This window comes from Coenobita brevimanus, chromosome 81 (genome assembly GCF_032717465.1).
Source record: "Coenobita brevimanus isolate Jiangsu-jjx chromosome 81, ASM3271746v2, whole genome shotgun sequence".
NCBI classification, from domain to species: domain Eukaryota; kingdom Metazoa; phylum Arthropoda; class Malacostraca; order Decapoda; family Coenobitidae; genus Coenobita; species Coenobita brevimanus.
In genome coordinates, this window is record NC_137034.1 from 24,272,455 (window position 1) to 24,294,319 (window position 21,865).

Genomic DNA, 21,865 nt, shown 5'->3' on the forward strand with positions numbered 1-21,865 from the left:
CCCCCTCCTCCTCCTCCTCCCCCTCCCCCCCTCCTCCTCCTCCTCCTCCCCCTCCCTCCCCTCCTCCTCCTCCTCCTCCTCCTCCTCCTCCTCCTCCTCCTCCTCCTCCTCCTCCTCCTCCTCCTCCTCCTCCCCTCCTCCTCCTCCTCCTCCTCCTCCTTTCTTCGCCTCCTCCTCTTCTCCCTCCTCCTCCTCCTCCTCCTCCTCCTCCTCCTCCTCCTCCTCCTCCTCCTCCTCCTCTTCTTCTTCTTCTTCTTCTTCTTCTTCTTCTTCTTCTTCTCCTTCTCCCTCGTCTTCATCTTTTTTTTTTCTTCTTCTTCTTCTTAATTATTATTATTATTATTATTATTATTATTACTATTATTATTATTGTTGTTGTTGTTATCAATCATTATTTTTATTTTATATCAATTATTATTTTACTCATGCTCATTCTCGGCTGAAGAAATTGTGCCCCGTCCCTTGGGTGGCCTTGGGGATGTCTTAACACCTCTTCCATTGCTGTTTGTTCTGCAGCTAACACCCCAAGCTATGTCCATAATAAACAATAAACATCACTTAAAAGGAATGTCAAGGCGTAAGATGCAAAATAAGTGGACTAAATCGCTATGGAAGAGGCGATACGGAGCCCCCTGTGTCACTTACAATACCGTACTGTCAAAAATATATATCTACAGTATACCCAAAAGCCAAGACCTACACTTATATCTACAGTATAACCAAGAAACCAAGACCCCGACTCATTTCTACAGTATACTCAAAAGCCAACACATACACTCATATCTACAGTATACTCAAAAGCCAACACACATACACGCATATCTACAGTATGCCCCAAAACCAAGGCCCCGGAGTACCTGTAACCGCCGTATTTTCTCCTCCTGACGGCGACGCAGACACAGATGATGAATGCCGTGGCGAGGAGCAGGGCACTGACCACCCCCGCCACGATGTGTGCGTCCAGCCAGGCGTCCACACTCCTGGCCACACTAGGGGGCACCTCCTGCACCCACTCCGCCGTGATGAAGCCTGGGGAATAGGCGCTTTTGAGTCGAGGGGCAGATCCAGCTGTTGTCAGAAAAGATGGTGGGGGGGGGAGGTATTTTCCATTCCTTGTCCATAGACTGCATGCATTTAAATTTTCTAGTGACAGTTAATTATATATGCATCATCACAAGCTATTTAAAATCCTTAATGAACGAAGCTTTATTCACGAGGTCGGATTCATACGACTGCAGTTTCGGAACATGTATTGCTGCTTTTCATCCAATAGTTCTTTATCCTTGTGAGAGAGAGAGAGAGAGAGAGAGAGAGAGACTACACATCATCTCCATCACTGTCCTTGTTGACAACCAAATTCAACTTTTCTTTTTCATTTTTTTCTGATGAAACTCTGCCACTCCCACAACATGAGCCTTATTTATAAAGCAGGGATGAGTCTCCTTGGTTACTATACTATTTTCACTTCAGTTTGGCCAAAAATTGCCGTCTCACCATCTTGAAAGCCGAACTGTAACGATAAGTTAAGCCCAGAATACTATGACGTTAGTCATGAAGAAATGCTGAGGAAAATATGTACACCTGTAGCTCTCTCTCTCTCTCTCTCTCTCTGTCACTGGGCAACGTGAAAATCAGCTACAATGAAAAAAAGCATCCGGAAGCCGAATGCTAAACGCCAGGGAGAATATGCTGTTGGCCAAGTTACAAGCTACTTACATCTCAAATGTGAAGAAAATTCGCACAACTCTATGGAATTCAGTCACCGCGTTTCACAAAAAGCCAGTCCACATTAAATGAAAGAAAAGCATTCGGGAGTCGAATGCTAATGGCCCGCCAGAATATAGTGTTGGCAAAGTTACACGCCTGACCCCCCCGGGGGGGGGATGGCGACGCCCTCCCTGGGGGGCGCCACCCCCAGGGTGCCCTGGGGCCGCGCTCCCCCTGGGGGACACAAGGGGATGGCAGTCCCCCCAGGGTAGGCCGGGAAGATTTGGGCCTTATCTTGATACCCTGAGGGTTTCATGTTGATAGCTCAAGCCATTCATGAGAAATAATGGTGTTAAAGGCGGGCGATAAAAACTAGCTGACCTTTGGCAGCCATTTTGGCAGTGGCGTACCTGAGGGGGGGCTGTTTGAAACTGCCCCCCGGGCCCCCAATTGAGGGTGGCCCCAAAAAGCCTTAAAAATTTATAAGCTTTATAATTAATATTTAAAAATATATATATTTATCATCCTGACAATCCCGGCTGAGATATTAGATAAGTTTTGAAAATTAGGGGGGCTGGGTTCTTTGCGGGGCCCCCCTCCAGGAGGGGGGCACCGCAAAGAACCCAGCCCCCCGGGCCCCCAAATCTCTAGGTACGGCCCTGCATTTTGGTGACCTTGACCTTGACCCCGAGTGACCATTTTCGAACTCGTCCAAGATTTGGGCCATATATTGATACTCTGATGATTTCATGATGATAACTCAAGCCGTTCATGAGATATAATGGGAACTGATACACACACACACACACACACACACACACACACACACACACACACACACACAATTGTCTGTCAAATATGCCTACACCAGTGCATTTGCAGTACCGGACAATCAAGGTTATTCTGATATATTTCTTTTTGTCTAAGCTCGCCTGACCTAACAACCCAGGTCTAATCAAACTAACCTAACTAATCAAGGACAATCAATCTAACCTCAGTCAACTATGCAAACAGTGACTAACCGTTCGAAACTGCAATAATTACCGTCGAAGCTCACCTCCCTCGAAGCTCACCTCCCTCGAAGCTCACCTCCCTCGAAGCTCACCTCCCTCAAAGCTCACCTCCTTCAAAGCTCACCTCCCTCGAAGCTCACCTCCCTCGAAGCTCACCTCCCTCAAAGCTCACCTCCCTCAAAGCTCACCTCCCTCAAAGCTCACCTCCCTCGAAGCTCACCTCCCTCGAAGCTCACCTCCCTCAAAACTCACCTCCTTCGCTGTTCTTGGTCGCCACTCTGTATACAACGGTGGTGTCTCCGGCGGTGGACGCGGCCGTGATCCTCAGCAGGTGCCACGAAGATGAGGTCAGGTCACATACGCCAAGGTCACTCGTGTCGCGGGTCACATGCGAGTGAAGGGAGGTCCACCCGCCCTTGGAGACGTCCCTGCTCTGCTCAACCTGGCGAAGATGTAAGATGTGAGAGACTGAACTGTGAGGATGACCTAAGTGACATCATCATCATCATCATCATCATCATCATCATTTTCTTCATATTCATCATCATCGTCTTCATTGTCTTCATCATCATCATCATCATCATATTTATCATCGTCTGTCCTCTTCATCATCATCATCATCATCATCATATTTATCATCGTCTGTCCTCTTCATCATCATCATTATCATTATCATATTGTGGTTGAGATTATCCTGTGTACAAGAGACCAAACTTTGGGAATACTACAAGTAACATCATAAACATTCTCGTATTAACTCTCTGTCTCATATTATCACTGCTATCATGATTCTCTCAGCATCCTCTCGTATATTACAGTATGTCGGTATTAATAATAAGCATTGTGGTCATGTGGAGAAAATGGAGAATGAGAGACTGACTAGGAGAATGTATGTATATGAGCGAGGAGTTGGTAAAGGGGAGGTGGGGATCGAGGATGAAGGGAAAGGATGGAGAGGTATATGGGTGGGATCGAGGATGAAGTGAATGGATGGGATGGAGGGGTATGTGCATGAGGGTGATGTGAAGGGAGGACAGCTTGATGGCGGAGGATAGCTCTGACAAAATTAGTGTGAGGAGAGAGTAACATTACCTTCCAGTGTGTAATAGGGCAGACAACTTCCGGCCAGGTGTAGAGGCGTAGTGTGACGCAGGTAGAATTGACCTCCACCATCTGGGTAGGGTCGGGGCGTCCAGGGGCTGTCACAGGAAGATTAGCAATTAGCATACCTTAATTGCCTGCCTCAATGACCCATTCCAGGTTACAATTACACTAGGCTTGTATTCTCGTCGGTTTAGGAAGCTCTAACACCTCTTCCTTAGCGATTTAGTTTTGGATACTGTTGGTTAATATCAGTCTGTATGTTATTTGTGTTGACTATAGTGATATCTGAATGATTTAAAGGACACACAAGTGGACTGTAGGGAGTAATAAGCAGAATAAATCGCTTAGGAAGAGGTGTTAGGAAGCTTCCTTAATGGAAGAGAATAAGGCCCCTAGACTCACCTTTCCACACCTGCCCTACATCAAACTAATACCATCACCTGTAATATTATAATTCTTACCTGGAAGTTTTATAATTACAGGTGCCGATGTTAGAGTGAAGGCGTATGAGCGAGTGTGGATGGGTGTGATTCGTGGCTGTGTGTATATACTGTATAACTTAAAATACACTACAAAGGACAGGTATTAATATAAACCTTCTTCATCATTGGTCTTACATTGAGAAGCTTCAATCTGTGTGTATCTAATGGGGAGTATGTGAAGTAACCAGAAGCCGTCAGAGGAAGAGTAGGACCTGGTAAAAGTTGCCTCCCTTCGTAAACCTCGTGTACTTGATAGGCGTAAGTATAAACCTTCCTCCTTCATCACTAATCTCACATTCAGACTGCAATTCGTGAGCGAGTGTCCAGCGCGGAACATATCCAGTTTTTACAGACAGACAAAAGTTTGCCTGCTATTCCACTGCTTCTGCTTCACACTCAGGACATATCCGTCACTTTCCCTCCTGAGGCGTCATATCAGAGAATCGTACGTGGCCAGAGAAATGTGTCAGACCCCTTCCAGCGTAGCAATATTAGCCAGCAGCAGAACGTGAGAAACAGAAGATATTAGCTGAAGTTAGGTCCATGAGAGTAGTAGTAGTAGTAGTAGCAGCAGTAGTAGTAATAGTAGTAGTAGTAGTTGTTGTTGTTGTTGTTGTAGTAGTAACAGTAGTAGTAGTAGTAGCAGTAGTAACAGTGGTGGTAGTAGTAGTAGTAGTAGTAGTAACAGTAGAAGTAGTAGTAATAGTAGTAGTGTCGTAAAGACTTTGCAGTTAATTGTAGAGAAGTATATGTTAGACTTGTGGTCGAGCGGCTTTTATATCTTGTAGTAGTTTCCCCACCAGATGTCATGTAGTGACGGGAGAGGTAAAGAATAGTATGGGACTATCTTTATTTGTCTTGGAAATATTAAACAGGTATAATAGTATAAGTCCTGGGTAGCTACCTCCCTGTCTCGCTATCTCTCTCTCTCTCTCTGTTCTCAAGCTAATCTCCGTCTCGACCTCTCTATAGGGTCGCTTGTCTCCTTCTAAACTCTCTTTCCTGAAATCTCGTGTAGTAGGGTGTGTGTGTCCCGCACCTTCCTCATGGCAACAGAACCTTCTCACGAGAGGACTGCTGACAGCTATGAATCATCTCCTTACTGGCCGCTGTCGTCAGCTTTCCCCCGTGTAAGCGTTTAGCGCTGCTCGCCTCTCGCAAACACAACACCTTCTCATCATTTGACTTCCTGCTTCTATCTGTCTCTCTATCTATCTATTTATCTATCTATCTATTATGTAGTCCTATATTTGCTCGGCCGCGCGAAAATGACGTACCATCGACATTTAATACAGTAGTTATAATATATTAATACATACTACATACACATTATAATGAACTTATAAGCTAATTAAGTGAAATACATAATATTGTAAAGTAACATAATTGTATGAATATTGTATACATATATTATGCATAGTAAATAGTGATTATTCAGTAATATTACATTTTAAATAAGTTGAATACATATTGGAATAAATGCATTAAAGTAAATTATTTAACTGTAATACAGTATGTACTTGGGTTATTATAGTGAATTGCATACATGCAAGAATAAAAATAGTTTAAAATTAAGAATATTGTAAGAGTTACTAATATTTCATTTAAAGATAATGGTACTGGTCTGCCATATATGGGTCATTCTTCTTTGTGTTATTATTATTATTATTATTATTTTTTTTTTTTTATATATATAATTAATACTATATACAAAATATATACACTTCATTCAGGGTGGTTAACTGTGATGTTAACTCTCCCCCCACTAAACAATGACTCCAAATTAGCAATTCTTGCATGCATTCTGTGCATGGCCAACAGCAATACTGCAACAACAATGCAGATAATTATGAAGACAGAAGGTGCTTGGCTATACACATAATATGGGTTGAACATACTCAAACTCAAATCTTCCCAGGGCTTCATTGTTTCATTGATCAGCTGCATAGTTTCAAACTTAGGTGAAGTCAGCTTAATACTTGTGCTCATGTTTAAGTCCATATCAGGCAGTGGGTGGAAATGTTTGTGTGTATGATTGAGAATGGCGTAGTGATTGATGGTGGAAAAAGTAGACATGGATGGTGTAAATACCGCACAGTAGTCTGGTGCTATGTATAATCCTGAGGCTGATGTATGAGATGGTGGTATATCTGGACAGACTATGTAAACTGATGTGTTATGAGGGAAATAAAAAAACTGCGAGTGTCCAATGCGTTGATGGTGTACAAGTTTATCTGGAGCAAAAGTGAAGTTGCAATGATGATGAATATTGTTATTGCTGATGATAGCCATTTCACAAGGGACCGTATCAGTAGGCTGAAACGTGAAAATGTACGCAGGACAAAGATGAACAGCATGTAAGGATGTGCGGCACTTTCGCTCAATCGTTGACTCACTTGCGAAAGTGACAGTGTCTCGTCTCTTGGAGACCATGATGAGTTCGGTGTCTGTGTTGATGTTGATGATGACTAAAGTGTTGTTGTTTCTATAGGGGAAGGGGTGGATTTGGTATACTGTGAACAGGTCTTCCGTGATGAATGGTACATGAACTATCACTGATGTTGGTGTTAGTGTTGCTTCCAAGTACGGGTAATATTGCATAAATTCCCTACTGCGGAACAATGGCTTCAATTTATGTTTATGTATGCCTTGACTAACTATCTGACGTAGCTCATGAACTGGGAGTAAGTCATTTGTGATCTTGCCATCACCAGCATTCGAAATTCCTTGCATAAGTGCCCTGAAATGATCTCTAGTGTTCTCTAATTGTAGTAGAATCGTGTCAATATGTTCTGTGATGATGGAGAAGTGCTGGAAAAGGGTAACGTTACCCTCCAAGTTATTTATTTTATCTATACTCTCGAGAGCTACGTTTTCTGCTTGTTTCAGATTTTTCACAATTGTTTTCATTGCTGAGTTCTGTCCTGTGATGAATTTATCTTGGTATGTTAGTACCTGAGCTATCTTATTAAATTTTTTGTTTATTTCTTTAAGGTCATCCTCTGTAGCCAATCCAAAGATGTTCCCAAGAATTGCGCCGCCCAGATCGAACAAACCGCGCTTTTGGCGAGTACGTGTGATGTTGTTCCTGTCGCTCAGCACCTCTGTTCCAGAAGATGGGAGATCTTGGATCATGACGAGCATAGTTGACTTCGCCTGTTCTAGTTTCCATTTCGCTAACTTCACCATTTCATCCACTTCCTTGGTGATATGTGATTGTGAAACATAATTCCCTATCTTGAAGTCCAGAGTTCGCATCGGCGTCGCAAGTCTTTCTATATAAGTAGGTAAGTCATACAAGTAATCTAGACTTATTTCAGTACTCATGACATCCTTGACGATTGTAGTCGTGGCCGTTGGAGCTATGAGGCATCCTTGTCGTACTATATGCTTGGGGTCTAGGTGCGCATATACTCTTACTATGTATAGGAGAATCCATAGCATAAGTCCCTTCATCGTAACCTACCGAAAAAAAAAATCTATTAATTTCCTATAAAGCTGTGGTTGATGATAGTGATGATGTGCGTTACGGTTGGCTGTTATTTCATTTATAGAAGGAGTTTAAATCGATATTTAATTCTCGTAAATGATGTACTGTAGATTTCATTGGAATAGTTGCACCTATGTTCGATTGTTTGGTATATGACCTTAATTTCTTTTTGTAATCATTGTTGTGTTCTTGCTTGGTTTCTTGAGGTACGTTCACCTGTTCGGTTGTATCCGAGGCTGAATAATTATGTGATAATTCCCTTGAAACTCGTTTTAAATGGTCAATATGAACTTGTTTTTCCTCGCCACTTGAAAGTGACTTAATTAAAACTTTGTTTGCCTTTATGTTAATTACTCTGTATGGGCCCTCAAATTTAGGGGATAATTTATTGTCTCTCGTATGAATGACTCCGTAAACAATGTCTCCTAAGCTGATAGGTGAATCTTTTGCCTTTTTGTTAAATGCCTCCGTCATTTCTTCCTTGGACATCGTTAATTGTTTTTGCACTCTTTTGTGAATGTCCTGGAATTCACGTAAACGGAGTTTAGAGTAATCATCGTAATTGTATATAGGCATGCTGTCACCTTCTAGGAGCTCATATGGTAATTTTTTATCTGTGCCATATATAATGAAATGTGGTGTGTCACCAATGGATTTATTTATAGACCCATTAATGGAGGCCTCTACTCTGGGAATCCAATCATCCCAGCTTGCATAATTTTCACTGAGAATGTGTCGTAGCACATCTAATACCTTTTTATTTTGTCTCTCTACCAACCCATTCGATGCTGGGTGATAGGCCAAAACGTTAACCTTTTTAATGTTGTATTGTTTACATATTTCTTGTAAGATCTCAGAATAATTCTCCTCCATTATCACTTATTAGTACCTTAGGGGTAGTAAAGCGACATATTACATTATCTGTTATTGCCTTTGCTACTGTCTCTGCTGTCTTATCTTTAATTGGAGCTAAAATGACATAACGGGAAAAATGATCCGTTGCTACGAATAAGTATAGGTTATTATTGTATGATAATGGCATCTTGAGTAAATCAACAGCGACAACGTCCCATAGCTGATGTGGTACTGGGTAATTACCCATCGGTGCAGGTGTGATTGGGTATCCTTTGTGTTTCGCACATGATTCGCATCTGTCTATATGATTGTGTATATCTCTTCGTAATGAAGGCCAGTAATATAATAGCTGGGCTTGGTTGAATGTCTTATCCTTTCCAGGGTGTCCTGCATGTGGGCTGTCGTGTATCATTCGTAATACTTGGGGTATCATGTCATTAGGTACTACCAACTGGTTAGTATTTCTTTGGCGTTTTGGTTGTTTAGAGTTAATTTTGTATAATGTATTATTGACCATTGTGAATTGTTCAAGTGGGACATGCAGTTTGGGTAATTGTATGTCATCTCCACTTTCTAACTTGTATATTACTTTTGACCATACTGGGTCAAGTCTTTGTGCCTTTGCGATATCCTCGTGGTTTGGGATATTTCCTTTGAGATCTAACGCCGCGACATGAATTGTGTTCGGGTTCCTAGATAATGCGTCAGCTACTATATTCATTTTACCTTGTATATAATGTATTTGTACATTGTAGTTTTCAACTGTACATTTCCATCTTGCTCTCCTCCCAGAAAGGAGTTTTTCTTTAAACATACCCACCAGTGGTTTATGGTCGGTGAATAAGTGGATTTCGTAACCATATACCAAATCTCGAAACTTTTGTAATGCAAAAATCACTGCAAGTGCCTCTAAGTCTGTAGTGCTATAATTTTTTTCTGCACCTCTTGTTTGTCTGCTGGCAAATGCAATTGGTTGATTCTTTCCTCTTTTATCTTCCTGCATCAGTACAGCCCCTAATCCTTTAACTGATGCGTCTGTACAAATAAGAAATGATTTCGTGTAATCTGGATATGCTAAACAAGGTGCATTCGTTAGTTTAATTTTTAGATTGTTAAATGCCCTTTTTTGTTCTTCTTCCCATTGGAATACAGCATCTTTTTTGAGTAGTTGGAATAGAGGGAAGGCTATATGAGAGAACTGTGGTACGAAGGACCTATAGTACCCAGCCAGACCTAAAATTGTCTAACTTCGTCAGTCGTAGTGGGTTCAGGAAAATCTCTCACTGCCTGTATTTTGTCATCAGTGGTGTGAATACCATCAGAGCTTAATTTGTGGCCTAAGAAATTTATTTCCTTAAAGCAAAATTTGCATTTAGAAAGTTTAATTTTTAATCCAGCATCACAAAGCTTTTTTAAGAGTAAGTCTAATTTCCTGAGATGATCCTTAATATTCTTCGTTGCGATAATAATATCGTCAAGATAAACAAATATTCCTTGTCCTAAAATTCCGGACAATACGTAATTCATAAGACGCTGGAACGTACCAGGGGCTGTCCTCAGTCCCATTGGCATTCTTGTATATTGATAATGGCCTCTGTTTGTTGAAAAGGCAGTGTATTTACGTGACTCCTGAGATACCGGAATCTGATAGTATCCGTTTAGGAGATCGATGGTCGAGAATATATTATTCTCAGGACCAATATTCTGTAGAACATCACTTAGCAATGGCATGGGAAATCTGTCTGGGATGGTGTGATTATTTAGTTTACGGTAATCTACTACCGCACGCATTTCTCCATTTCTCTTGGGCACAAAGAAAAGGGGAGCGTTCCACGGAGAAACTGAAGGCTCAATAATTCCAAGCTTTAACATTTCATCGACATACTGATTTGCAAGTGTACGTTGGGAGTGTGGTATGCGATAAGCTGGTACGAAAATTGGTGGTGTTTCTGGGTGCACATTAATCATGTGATTAATCAAGTTAGTACACCCTAATCGTTCTCCGGGCAAGGCTACGGTGTCCCTGTGTGTTTCCAGCAGGGTTAACAAATCATTTTCTTCGTCAAATTCACCTGAGTGAATTAAATTCTCCTTTATTCTTTCTCTATCCGTAGATTTTATCTCACTTGTTACTCCACCAATATTTATTTCCTTCACAGGGGCTAAACATTTTTCAATATTAACTATGCAAGTTCCCTTCTTCAACTGAACTTCCCCATTCATGTGATTAATAATGAATATCTGAGTTAGCCCTTCGTCGTTCGTATGACATAATGCGTTTTCTACTGACAATCCTTTTACTTTACATAATTCTTCTAAGACAAGAACAGTACTATTCCGTAATTTGCTCTTTATGGTAACCTTCATGTATGAATTAGGTGGTATAACCAAATCATTAGTGAGATGGGCTGGAAAAATTGATAAATCAGTACTGTTATCTGAGTCACTAATTCTGGAGGATGGGGTTGCTGGTGTAAGTGGATCTATACACTCATCTGTTTGTGTATGTTTGTTTAAGCCTTTAATATTACCAATTCTTTTGGCTCTCTTCTACTAATCGGTGAGGGCTCTGAAGTTATTTCCTCTATAAATTCATTATCAAAGTCTATTCCATTCATTTGTGGGAGTATAGTTATGTTCTCAGTTCTCATGGATCTTAAGCCCAGTAACATATGAGCTTTAATTGCTAAGTTTTCAACGATATAGAACAATGCAGAGAATGGTCTTGTAGTTTCTGTGAAACTGAGATTTAATCTTATCATACCTTTTACTGTAATCTCTTGACCATCTACTGTGTTTAATTCTAAATCAGCTTCATCCAGAAAAGTTACTTTCTTTTTATTTTTAAGAATTCTATTTAGTTCTTCATGTGTTATTAAGTTCACTGGAGAGCCTGTATCTAAAAATAAGGAAACGTTTTGATCCTCACATACAGCTGGTATCAAGATACACTCATTTCCCAACATGCCTCCTATGTGAAGTTTAACCTTGTTCTTTTTTATGTTTGTTCGTTTTTTGTCATGACTTGGTCTTCCCCCGATTTGAACATAGACACAATTTTTTCTACTGTTTTGCAATCACTAGTCCAGTGCCCTTGGTATCTATGATGCCTACAGTAAGGACCAAACCCTTGTGTCTTTTGATTATCCTCTGTTGCCTTGATAAAGCATTCATACCTTGTGTGTCCTGGTTTTGCACAGTAATGACACAGAATGGACCTATCCCTTGACTGTGACCTACGAGGTGATTTCCCATAAAAAGTGTTGTTTATAGCGCGAGACCTGCTCGGGCTGCGCGAAAACTTATGAAACTGCCTGTAGGAAGGCGTGTGGGAACGAGGTCTAGGCGTCTTTGTCTGTTTGGACTGCCTCATTTCAGGTCGCGATCGATTTTGTTCTCTGCTTGGGGTCGGTGTTGATGTTTTCACAGCTGATACTGTCTCAGGTACCCTGATTCTACCAGAATGTGCATGTGTGTCGACCACACCTGCTTTACTGCACTGCATCTCTACCTCGTTCATTAAGTCTAGTAAGCACATTCCAGGGATGTACGCGATTGTTTTGGCGATCTTAAGGGTTCTATCAGGTAATTTACACAAGGCAGCTACATAACCAATGATGTCCACGACGAGGTCTGGGGACATCTTTCCATCATCTGTTATCCACTTAGAATTCTCCAGAGTAGCTAATAGGGTTCTCTTGATTGTGGAGACATCAGCAGTTATTTCACTGAGCACATGGTTTGTAGTGTGCTCCCTTACAAGATCTACAATTTTATGTAATTCTGGAATTATACCTGGCAAGAAGTTCATACCTCCAGAAAATTTCTTCAGAAATTCAGTTTTAAATTCATCATATGTCCTAGCACGATGTAGCTTATCGGAGCGCAATAAATTGCTTGCTGGACATCTTTCCTGGCTTATGCAAGATGAAAAAATAGCAATTTTCTCTTGTTCATCTAGTATATGGCGCTTGATGAACATTTGTTCGCACTGACTGATTAATGAAATGACATCAATGCGATCCTTGTCTGTGCCAGAGAATTTTGGGGCAGTCTTATCCTCGTGATACACAAAAACGTGAGGTGTGGTTTTTAGATCAGCAGTATTTGTTTCTTGATTCATCTTTAATGATTGCCCTGTTAATTCAACTTGTACGAGTTTATCGTTATGTGAGGGAATGGTAGAATATGTATGACCGGACCGGTGAACCCTGTTAAGTATATTGGCATACGTATTTAAGGCAGCTGCGAAGTCGATACTCTCAACATCTGAAGGGGTTTCCCACTCATCATCCGAAACTCCCGTATTTGTTTCCTTATCTATAACGTGTGGTGTGGGTTGTACAATGGGTGGGCTGTCTCTTAATTGTGAGTCTGATGTTGTGGCAATTTGTGTGTCATCTGGTATTAACGTGGGTGGTTGCGAAAATATTCCTGTCATTAAGATATGATGTTATGAAATACGCCTCTTGTTTATTTATGTCCTAGCAAACTAGATGATTAAATAAGTTGAATATAGCAAATTTTAGCACTGAGAAGAAATGAGCAAGTATAATTTTACCCACTTGATACAGATCGTAGAGGTGTGTCGATACAAAAGTCGATCTCGGAAGAAAATACAGGTTTGATTGAAGATCTCTTGATAATTCTAGTGGTGTGTTGATGGACGATATTACTCAGGAAACTCCATGGCCTGGTATTTGTAGTGGTTAACGGCTGTCCCAGGCAAACCTCAACATAGAACGTCGAATTTCCAACTTAACTGTGAAAATAAGTGAATATGAGTAGGAGCTATGTGAATAATGAGTAATGAGTAGTGGGTGAGAAGTGCCTGGTGTCCGTCACACGTTGCTTGGCATGGCAGACTCGCGTTGTGATGTCATCTCAGCACATGGTGACGTCGGCTTCCCACACTGGTAGCTGTGGTGAGTGAATGAGTAGCGATGAGTAACTTGAGTGAAGACGAGTGAGTAAGATGAGTTGTAAATCGTGTCTCACTCTTCGTTTGTTTGTTCCCTTTATTCTATGTGGAAGTTTTCTCTGTCCTTTTCTCTAGTGATTTATTCGTAGAGTTGTTAATTGTAGTTGATTGTAGATGGCTGTAGTTGATTGTAGATGGCTGTAGACTTTGTAGAACTGAAGCTAACCTTGTAGTCTCGGTTGCTTTTGTAGAAATTTGCTTTTAATTCGGAGACGATGTCCGCAGATTTGCTGGTTTGTCGTTAAGCTACTTGCAAGGCGTCGAAAGTGATCTCTTGACCTCTGCATCAGCGTAATGATCTGGGAGACGGAGGGGGCAGGAGCTGATATTGTTGGTTGTTGTCAATCTTGATATTTTGTAGGAATTTAATGTTGATTCGTAGACGAGGTTCGTATACGTTCGCTGCTACCAAATGTCGTAAAGACTTTGCAGTTAATTGTAGAGAAGTATATGTTAGACTTGTGGTCGAGCGGCTTTTATATCTTGTAGTAGTTTCCCCACCAGATGTCATGTAGTGACGGGAGAGGTAAAGAATAGTATGGGACTATCTTTATTTGTCTTGGAAATATTAAACAGGTATAATAGTATAAGTCCTGGGTAGCTACCTCCCTGTCTCGCTATCTCTCTCTCTCTCTCTGTTCTCAAGCTAATCTCCGTCTCGACCTCTCTATAGGGTCGCTTGTCTCCTTCTAAACTCTCTTTCCTGAAATCTCGTGTAGTAGGGTGTGTGTGTCCCGCACCTTCCTCATGGCAACAGAACCTTCTCACGAGAGGACTGCTGACAGCTATGAATCATCTCCTTACTGGCCGCTGTCGTCAGCTTTCCCCCGTGTAAGCGTTTAGCGCTGCTCGCCTCTCGCAAACACAACACCTTCTCATCATTTGACTTCCTGCTTCTATCTGTCTCTCTATCTATCTATTTATCTATCTATCTATTATGTAGTCCTATAGTAGTAGTTGTTGTTGTTGTAATTGTTGTTGTTGTAGTTGTTGTTGTTGTTGTTGTTGTTGTCCTGGACTCAGTGGACTGTAGGAAACCAGCAGGTCAACCGGTCACTCCCTATTGTCCTTTGTTGAATCTATATTGAGGCTTTAATGAAACTGCAGATTGTGGTGCTTGAAGTGCGTGTATTGTGATGGTGGTGGCATTATATTTTGGGTACTGGAGCGTTAGTGAGCTTTGTCTTGGCATTGTGTCTGTACGAGGGATCTAAAGAGAAGCTTCAGAAGGACTACGAAGAATGAGGTAATTACGGCTGCCCAGTGTGGTGGCCAGAAGGACGGGGCTGGGTGGACTGGTGCCCTGGCTGTTCCACGCGGTGAGGTAGAGGTGGTGAGGCGCTCCACACGGCAGACCTCGCACCACTGCACCTGTACCACCTCTATCAACACGCACCTCCACCCACTCACCCGCCCTTACCCGGTGGTGCACGGTGTACCCTGTTGGTGACACATTATGACTGCGGCATCGGTGTTACGGGGTGTTACTGTCTCTAAACACACACACACACACACACACACACACACACACACACATAAACAAAGTAGTAGTTACATGTCGCAGTTTTTAGGTCCATCTCTTATCATTAACCCTTGGACAGCCAGAAGCCAGTTTAGTGGCTTGATCGGTTCACTGGCACAAGCCACATTACTGGCTTTGTCGGTTCGCTGCCAGATTAAGCCAGTTTTGTGGCTTTAGATATGCATCTTTATAAATCAGTCCTGGAGTAATGTAATACTTTCCAAACTTGCGCAATAATTATCCATATTTTAACAGAGGTATCAGACATCATGTGGTAGTTATTACTTCATTACTGGTCTTTCAGACATTATCCCGCCGATACCAAATAAAGCGATAGTAAGGCAGCAATTTATGTGCATTTCGACGCAACACTCGATGTTTCTTAGGTGTCTGGACGCTACCCTAGATTCTCTTTGTGTATAAATTCAAACCCCGATATCTATTTCTACATTGCATTATAATATTATTTATTACTTCCAGATCTTATGTTACGTTATGTGAAAGTATTACGTGACGAAATAATGAAGATAGCTTTTTCATGTTCTATTTTTCAAGGGAAAAAAGGCACCGGTGTAAATGAACTTTATCAGCTAACGAATTAAAGTATGAAAACAGTCATAGTGTCGCTGCTTTATAGATATTATTACGGAACAGTAATGCAAGATAAATTATTACGGATACAAAATGATGTTAAAACTGGCTGACAAAATGAATCCCACACAATTTACAAAAAAACTCACTAGGCCTAAGAATTAACCCTATGCTACACAGCACAAGAAAAAATGCAACAACAGTTATACTCAAATTACACAGCTGCTAGATGGTTGGAGACTTCCTGAGCACTCACAACAATAACTGTACAGGGGAGGACAGAGATGTGAACAAAATGAGGAGCAGATCTAAGTGGCAATAATGCAGAGACTGAGCTCATTATATAGGGGCCAGCAGAGCTTGATACAACTTGTAAGAAGGACGCGCAAATGAAGCCATAGGGGACAAAGAGTTGACAATCCTACTCTGAGCAACAGAAAGGACGACTTACTCTACTATAACGGTAGAAGGGGGGAACTGAGGCAGAACAAGCTCGTGATCAAACATGCAGCATACTGTACATTAGAATTACACAAAGGATGATGAAATCATAGGCTATGTAACACCTCCCCACAAAGAAAATGAAATTTACAAAGGAAATTTCTTATTACTCTAAAACAATCTGTCTAAAGTCTAGATAAGCAATCTGCAATAACATTTTCTTTCCCCTTGACATGTTGTATGTCTAATGAATACTCCTGAAGAAGTAGACTCCATCTTGTCAATCTCTGAATTTTATCTTTAAACTTACTAAGGAATTTCAGTGGGTTATGATCGGCATAAATGACTATGGGGTCAAAACCAGAACACAAATAAAATGAAAAATGCTGTAAACCCAAAATCAAGGCCAAAAGCTCTTTCTCAATAGTTGAGTAGTTCTTTTGAGGTGGAGTGAACTTCTTACTGTAATAAGATACAGGGTGTTCAATACCCTGATCATCCTCTTGCAGCAAAACAGCCCCAGCTCCTGTATCACTTGCGTCAACAGCCATCTTAAAAGGCTTAGCAAAATTTGGAGTAGCGAGCACTGGCTGACTTAATAGGATAGCTTTAAGTTTGTTGAATGAGGATTCACAGTTATCGGTCCAGACAAATTTAACTCCCTTTTTCAGTAGGTCTGTAAGTGGTGAGACAAGAACTGAAAAGTTAAGAACAAATCTCCTGTAATAACCTACCATTCCCAAAAATCTTTGTAGCTCTTTCCTACTTTTAGGTCTGGGAAGATCACTTATAACCTGAACCTTAGCTGCTGGTGGTGCAACATGTCCATCACCAATTACGTACCCAAGGTACTGAACTTTAGCTTGACCAAACTCACACTTTGATAAATTAGCTACAAGATTAGCCTGAACCAAACGGTCAAGAAATTTACTGACATGGCATAGGTGATCTTTCCAGTTGTCACTGAAGATTAATACATCATCAATATAAACAACACACCCTGCCAAACCCTCTGTTACAACATTCATGAGCTTCTGAAATGTGGCTGGTGCATTCTTCATACCATACGGCATTACAGAACATGCAAAAGTCTTTCCTAGTGTTACAAAACATGAGATCTCCCTAGCACGTTCAGTCATAGGTACTTGCCAGTATCCCTTTAACAAATCAAACTTACTTATGTACCTAGCCTTTCCGATCTTGTCTATGCAATCTTCCACGTGAGGGAGAGGGAAAGTGTCTGTTTTGGTGATCTGATTAACACGTCTGTAGTCGATGCAAAGCCGCTGTGACCCACCTGGCTTAGGGACTAGAGTGACAGGAGAACTCCGCTCGCTCTGACAGGGCTCAATCATCTTGTGGTCCAACAGGTAGCCAAGCTCCTTCTGGATGAGAGGAACTTTCACTAGGTTCACACGGTAAGGAGGCAATTTAATTGGGTTTGCGTCTCCAACATCGACATCATGCATCAACACAGTGGTTCTTCCTGGAGTGGCACGAAATACTTGCGGGTACTCCTGCAGTAATGCCGAAAACTCCTGCCTTTCTGTAGGTGAGAAAGCTTAGTCTGGAGATCATTCATGATATCAGGATTCTTCCCCAAACTATCACTCAGGCTCATACTGCATGGGAGAGCTTCACTTGCAGACTCGGGTGGAACAGCTACAGTGCAGACTGGATTATTTTCGTCCCGCCTGGGATATAACTTTAGCATGTTGATGTGACATAGTTGCTTGTTCTTTCTACGACCTGGTGCGGCGATGACATAGTTGACATCACTGAGTTTCTTCTCCACGAAATAAGGACCACTAAACTTGGCTTGAAGAGGTTGCCCATGCACTGGTAGCAGAATCAAAACCTGATCTCCTGGCTGAAAGTGGCGTAACCTGGACTTCTTATCATACCAAGTCTTCATCTTCTCCTGAGCAGCTCCTAAATTCTCTCTCGCCAGCTGTAAAGCAGTGGACAGCCGTTCTTTGAAATTCATCACATACTCCAGCAGGTTGACGTCATCTTCCTCCGACAGCCAGCATTCCTTGAGTAACTTAAGGGGTCCTCTTACTTCATGGCCAAACAGTAGTTCAAAAGGTGAGAAGCCCAGTGATTCATTTGGAGATTCTCTTGCGGCAAACACAACGAATGGAAGACCTTTATCCCAGTCTTTCTGATGTTCCAAACAGTATTTCTTGAGCATCGATATGAGTGTTTGATGATATCTCTCCAACGCTCCTTGGGTTTGGGGATGGTAAGCTACAGACGTGATCTGGGTGATGCCCAACTCTTTCAGAGACTGCTTGAAAACATTTGACATGAAATTACTTCCCCGGTTGGACTGTACCTCCTTGGGCAGACCAAATTTTGTGAAGAACCCTAGCATTTCCTTAACCACGTTCTTTGCTGAGATACTTCTAAGTGGAATGGCTTCAGGATAACGAGTAGCCATATCAATCAGGGTCAACACATAAGAAAATCCTGAAGAAGTCTTAGGAAGAGGGCCCACAATATCCACCAACACACGGGTGAAAGGCGCATCAAAAGGAGGAATGGGAACTAGAGGTGCAACCTTTTCGGTCTGATTACACTTCCCCACAACTTGACAGGTGTGATAAGACTTACAATACCAGGAAACATCCCTGAAGATACCTGGCCAGTAGAAGTGTTTCAAAATGCGTGCCACAGTCTTCCTCACTCCAAGGTGTCCTGCCAAACTGGAATCATGAGCCACTCTAATGATATCCTGCCTACAAACACGAGGGATGACAACTTGACGTACAACCTCCCATTCACAGTCGGCTGATGCTGTTGGGGGTCTCCACTTCCTCATAAGTACTCCTGACTTTATATAATAACAAGTAGAAGCACCAGCTGACTCTTCCTCACTGCAAGCAGAGTTAGCTAGACCTTTCAACTCAGGGTCAGCAACCTGCAACTCAACCAACTCTTGACGAGACAAATTATCAACACTACAGGGTACTGCCTCATCTGGTGAGTGGTCCAAATTAGCAAGAAAAGTGTCAGCTAGGATAACATCATCATCATCATTATCCTCTAAATCACCAGTAACTTTAGACTTAGCCCTAGTGGCAGCACACGCAGGGAACACATCAGGGATATCACAATCCTGGGTCACAGCCACTGGCTCACTAGACAACTGAGGAGCTGGACACACTTGACTTCCACCAATATCATTTCCAAGTAAGAAAGTTACACCTGACATGGGAGTGTCTCAACCAACCCAACCATAACAGAACCATTAACAAAACCAGACTCTAAATTCACTCTGCACAGAGGGACAGAGAAGTAATTATTCCCTACACCTTGTAAGATTACAGTTTCATCAGAGGAATTAACATTAGAGCCTAGAACACTGGTCAGCATAAGGGATTGGCAAGCACCTGTATCACGATATATTTGAACTGATTTCCTGTCATTACTGTCCAGAGGACTGACAAAACCATCAGACAGGAAATTAGCACATGAGCTCTTGAGAGTGTCACCCACATTACTGCTCAAAAGAGGAGCTCCATCATGAGAATTTAAGTTACCCCTCAAAGCAGGTTCAGTTAACTCAGTTAAAGAATTATGGGAACTCTCAAGGGTGGACACTAGACCAGTTGACTGAATATTTAAAGACTCCTTTTTGTTCACATCACGCTGTCTCCTGAAACATTTCTCCATAGTATGACCAAGCTTACTACAATAAGTACATTTACTTTTCTGAAATCTAGAGGTGGAGCTGGTATTTACTTCCTGAGAAACATCATCTTTATTCTCTTTCCTGTTACCTGTACTCTGAGTAGAGGCAACGTACTTAATCTCAGCTTTCCCTTTTCCTCTAGAATATCTCTTGTGAGTGAGAACATATTCATCAGCTAAAACTGCAGCATCAGACAAATTATCTATTCTTTTCTCATCAAGATATAGGCTTACATCTTTATAAATACACCTCTTGAAGTCCTCCAGCAAAATCATCTGCTTAAATTTACCAAAATCAGAATCCACATTCTTAGAATTTAACCACTGCTCTAACAGATCTTCTTTGATTTTTGCATACTCAACATGGGATTGCTTATCTTGCTTATAAGTTGTCCTAAATTTTACTCTATAGGCTTCAGGAACAAGCTCATAGGCCTTAAGAATCAAGCTCTTAACTACATCATAAATATCAGATTGATCCTGAGGCAAAGATGCATAAGTTACTTGAGCTTTACCGGTGAGAACAGTTTGAAGGAGTACTGGCCAATACCTGTAGCTACCCTCTCAAACAACTGAAAATACTTTGTTAAATCAGATTCATTAAAAGGAGGGACAAGTTTAACATTTTTAGCCACATCAAAATCATCAGAGCTAGATGATCCAGTTCCACCTTGTTTCATGCGATACTCATGGTCTGCCTGAATCCTAGCAAGTTCAATTTGTGCCTGAGCCTGTACCTGTGCCTCTTGAATACGAGCATTTGCCTGAAATTCAGCCTCCTTAACACAAGCCTCCTTAGCCTGAGACTCAGCCTCCTTAGCACGTGCTTGAAATTCAGCTTCCTTCACACGAGCCTCCTGCAGGGCTAGCTGTAACTTAGCTAATTCAATCTGCGTTTGCTCATTTCGAGGAGTTACATTAAACAAGCTTTCATTAATCATGTCAACAACTTGATCTTTAGAATGATAAGAGCGAACAGCAATTCCCAATTGTTGAGCAACAAGCTTAAGTTCATTCTTTGTTCTGTTTTCTACATCACACACTGTTTGCACATTTGACAAAAAATCTTTGGCTTCATCAAGTGTAATAATAGTAGCCATCATGAATATATCACAGTCACAAAATATCAAACAATATCCTTATGATAATATCCTGAATATCCTGATAAGAGGTCGCCAAATTTATGTTACGGAACAGAGAAAGATAATGTACACTTTAAGTGAGAATACTAAAAATCACTACTGTCCCGTAAAGTTCCAGGTTCAAAACAAAAGAGTTAGGTAAAATTACAAGTTAAAGTTTAATGCTCAAACTAACAACAAAACATTCAGGACTCATAAGGATAATGTAATGGCAAAAAACAGGTTAAATATATGGTTAACTGCAATAGCCTCTATTAACACGAAATTAGCAAGAATAAATATATCTAAGTCAGCCCTGATAAAATGAAAATACACTGGGTAATGCTCAGTAAATGCAAGATAAATTATTACAGATACAAAATAATATTAAAACTGGCTGACAAAATGAATCCCACACAGATTACAAAAAAAACTCACTAGGCCTAAGAATTAACCCTGTGCTACACAGCACAAGAAAAAATGCAACAACAGTTATACTCAAATTACACAGCTGCTAGATGGTTGGAGACTTCCTGAGCACTCACAACAATAACTGTACAGGGGAGGACAGAGATGTGAACAAAATGAGGAGCAGATCTAAGTGGCAATTAATGTAGAGACTGAGCTCATTATATAGGGGCCAGCAGAGCTTGATACAACTTGTAAGAAGGACGCGCAAATGAAGCCATAGGGGACAAAGAGTTGACAATCCTACTCTGAGCAACAGAAAGGACGACTGACTCTACTATAACGGTAGAAGGGGGGAACTGAGGCAGAACACGCTCGTGATCAAACATGCAGCATACTGTGCGTTAAAATTACACAAAGGATGATGAAATCATAGGCTATGTAACAATATTCA

General features: G+C 41.3%; 1 protein-coding gene across 1 annotated transcript in view; it reads right to left on the reverse strand.

Annotated features, from left to right (window-relative positions):
• The window catches only part of LOC145409509 (cell adhesion molecule Dscam2-like), a 78,521-nt gene that overhangs the window by 16,602 nt on the left and 40,054 nt on the right, over positions 1-21,865 (reverse strand). Inside the window, exons 24-27 of the mRNA XM_080279898.1 lie at positions 14,887-15,072; positions 3,813-3,919; positions 2,973-3,162; positions 858-1,029 (exon numbers count right to left, since the gene is read on the reverse strand). Of these exons, the coding sequence (XP_080136024.1) occupies positions 858-1,029; positions 2,973-3,162; positions 3,813-3,919; positions 14,887-15,072 (655 nt within the window). The remainder of the gene's footprint in view (positions 1-857; positions 1,030-2,972; positions 3,163-3,812; positions 3,920-14,886; positions 15,073-21,865) is intronic.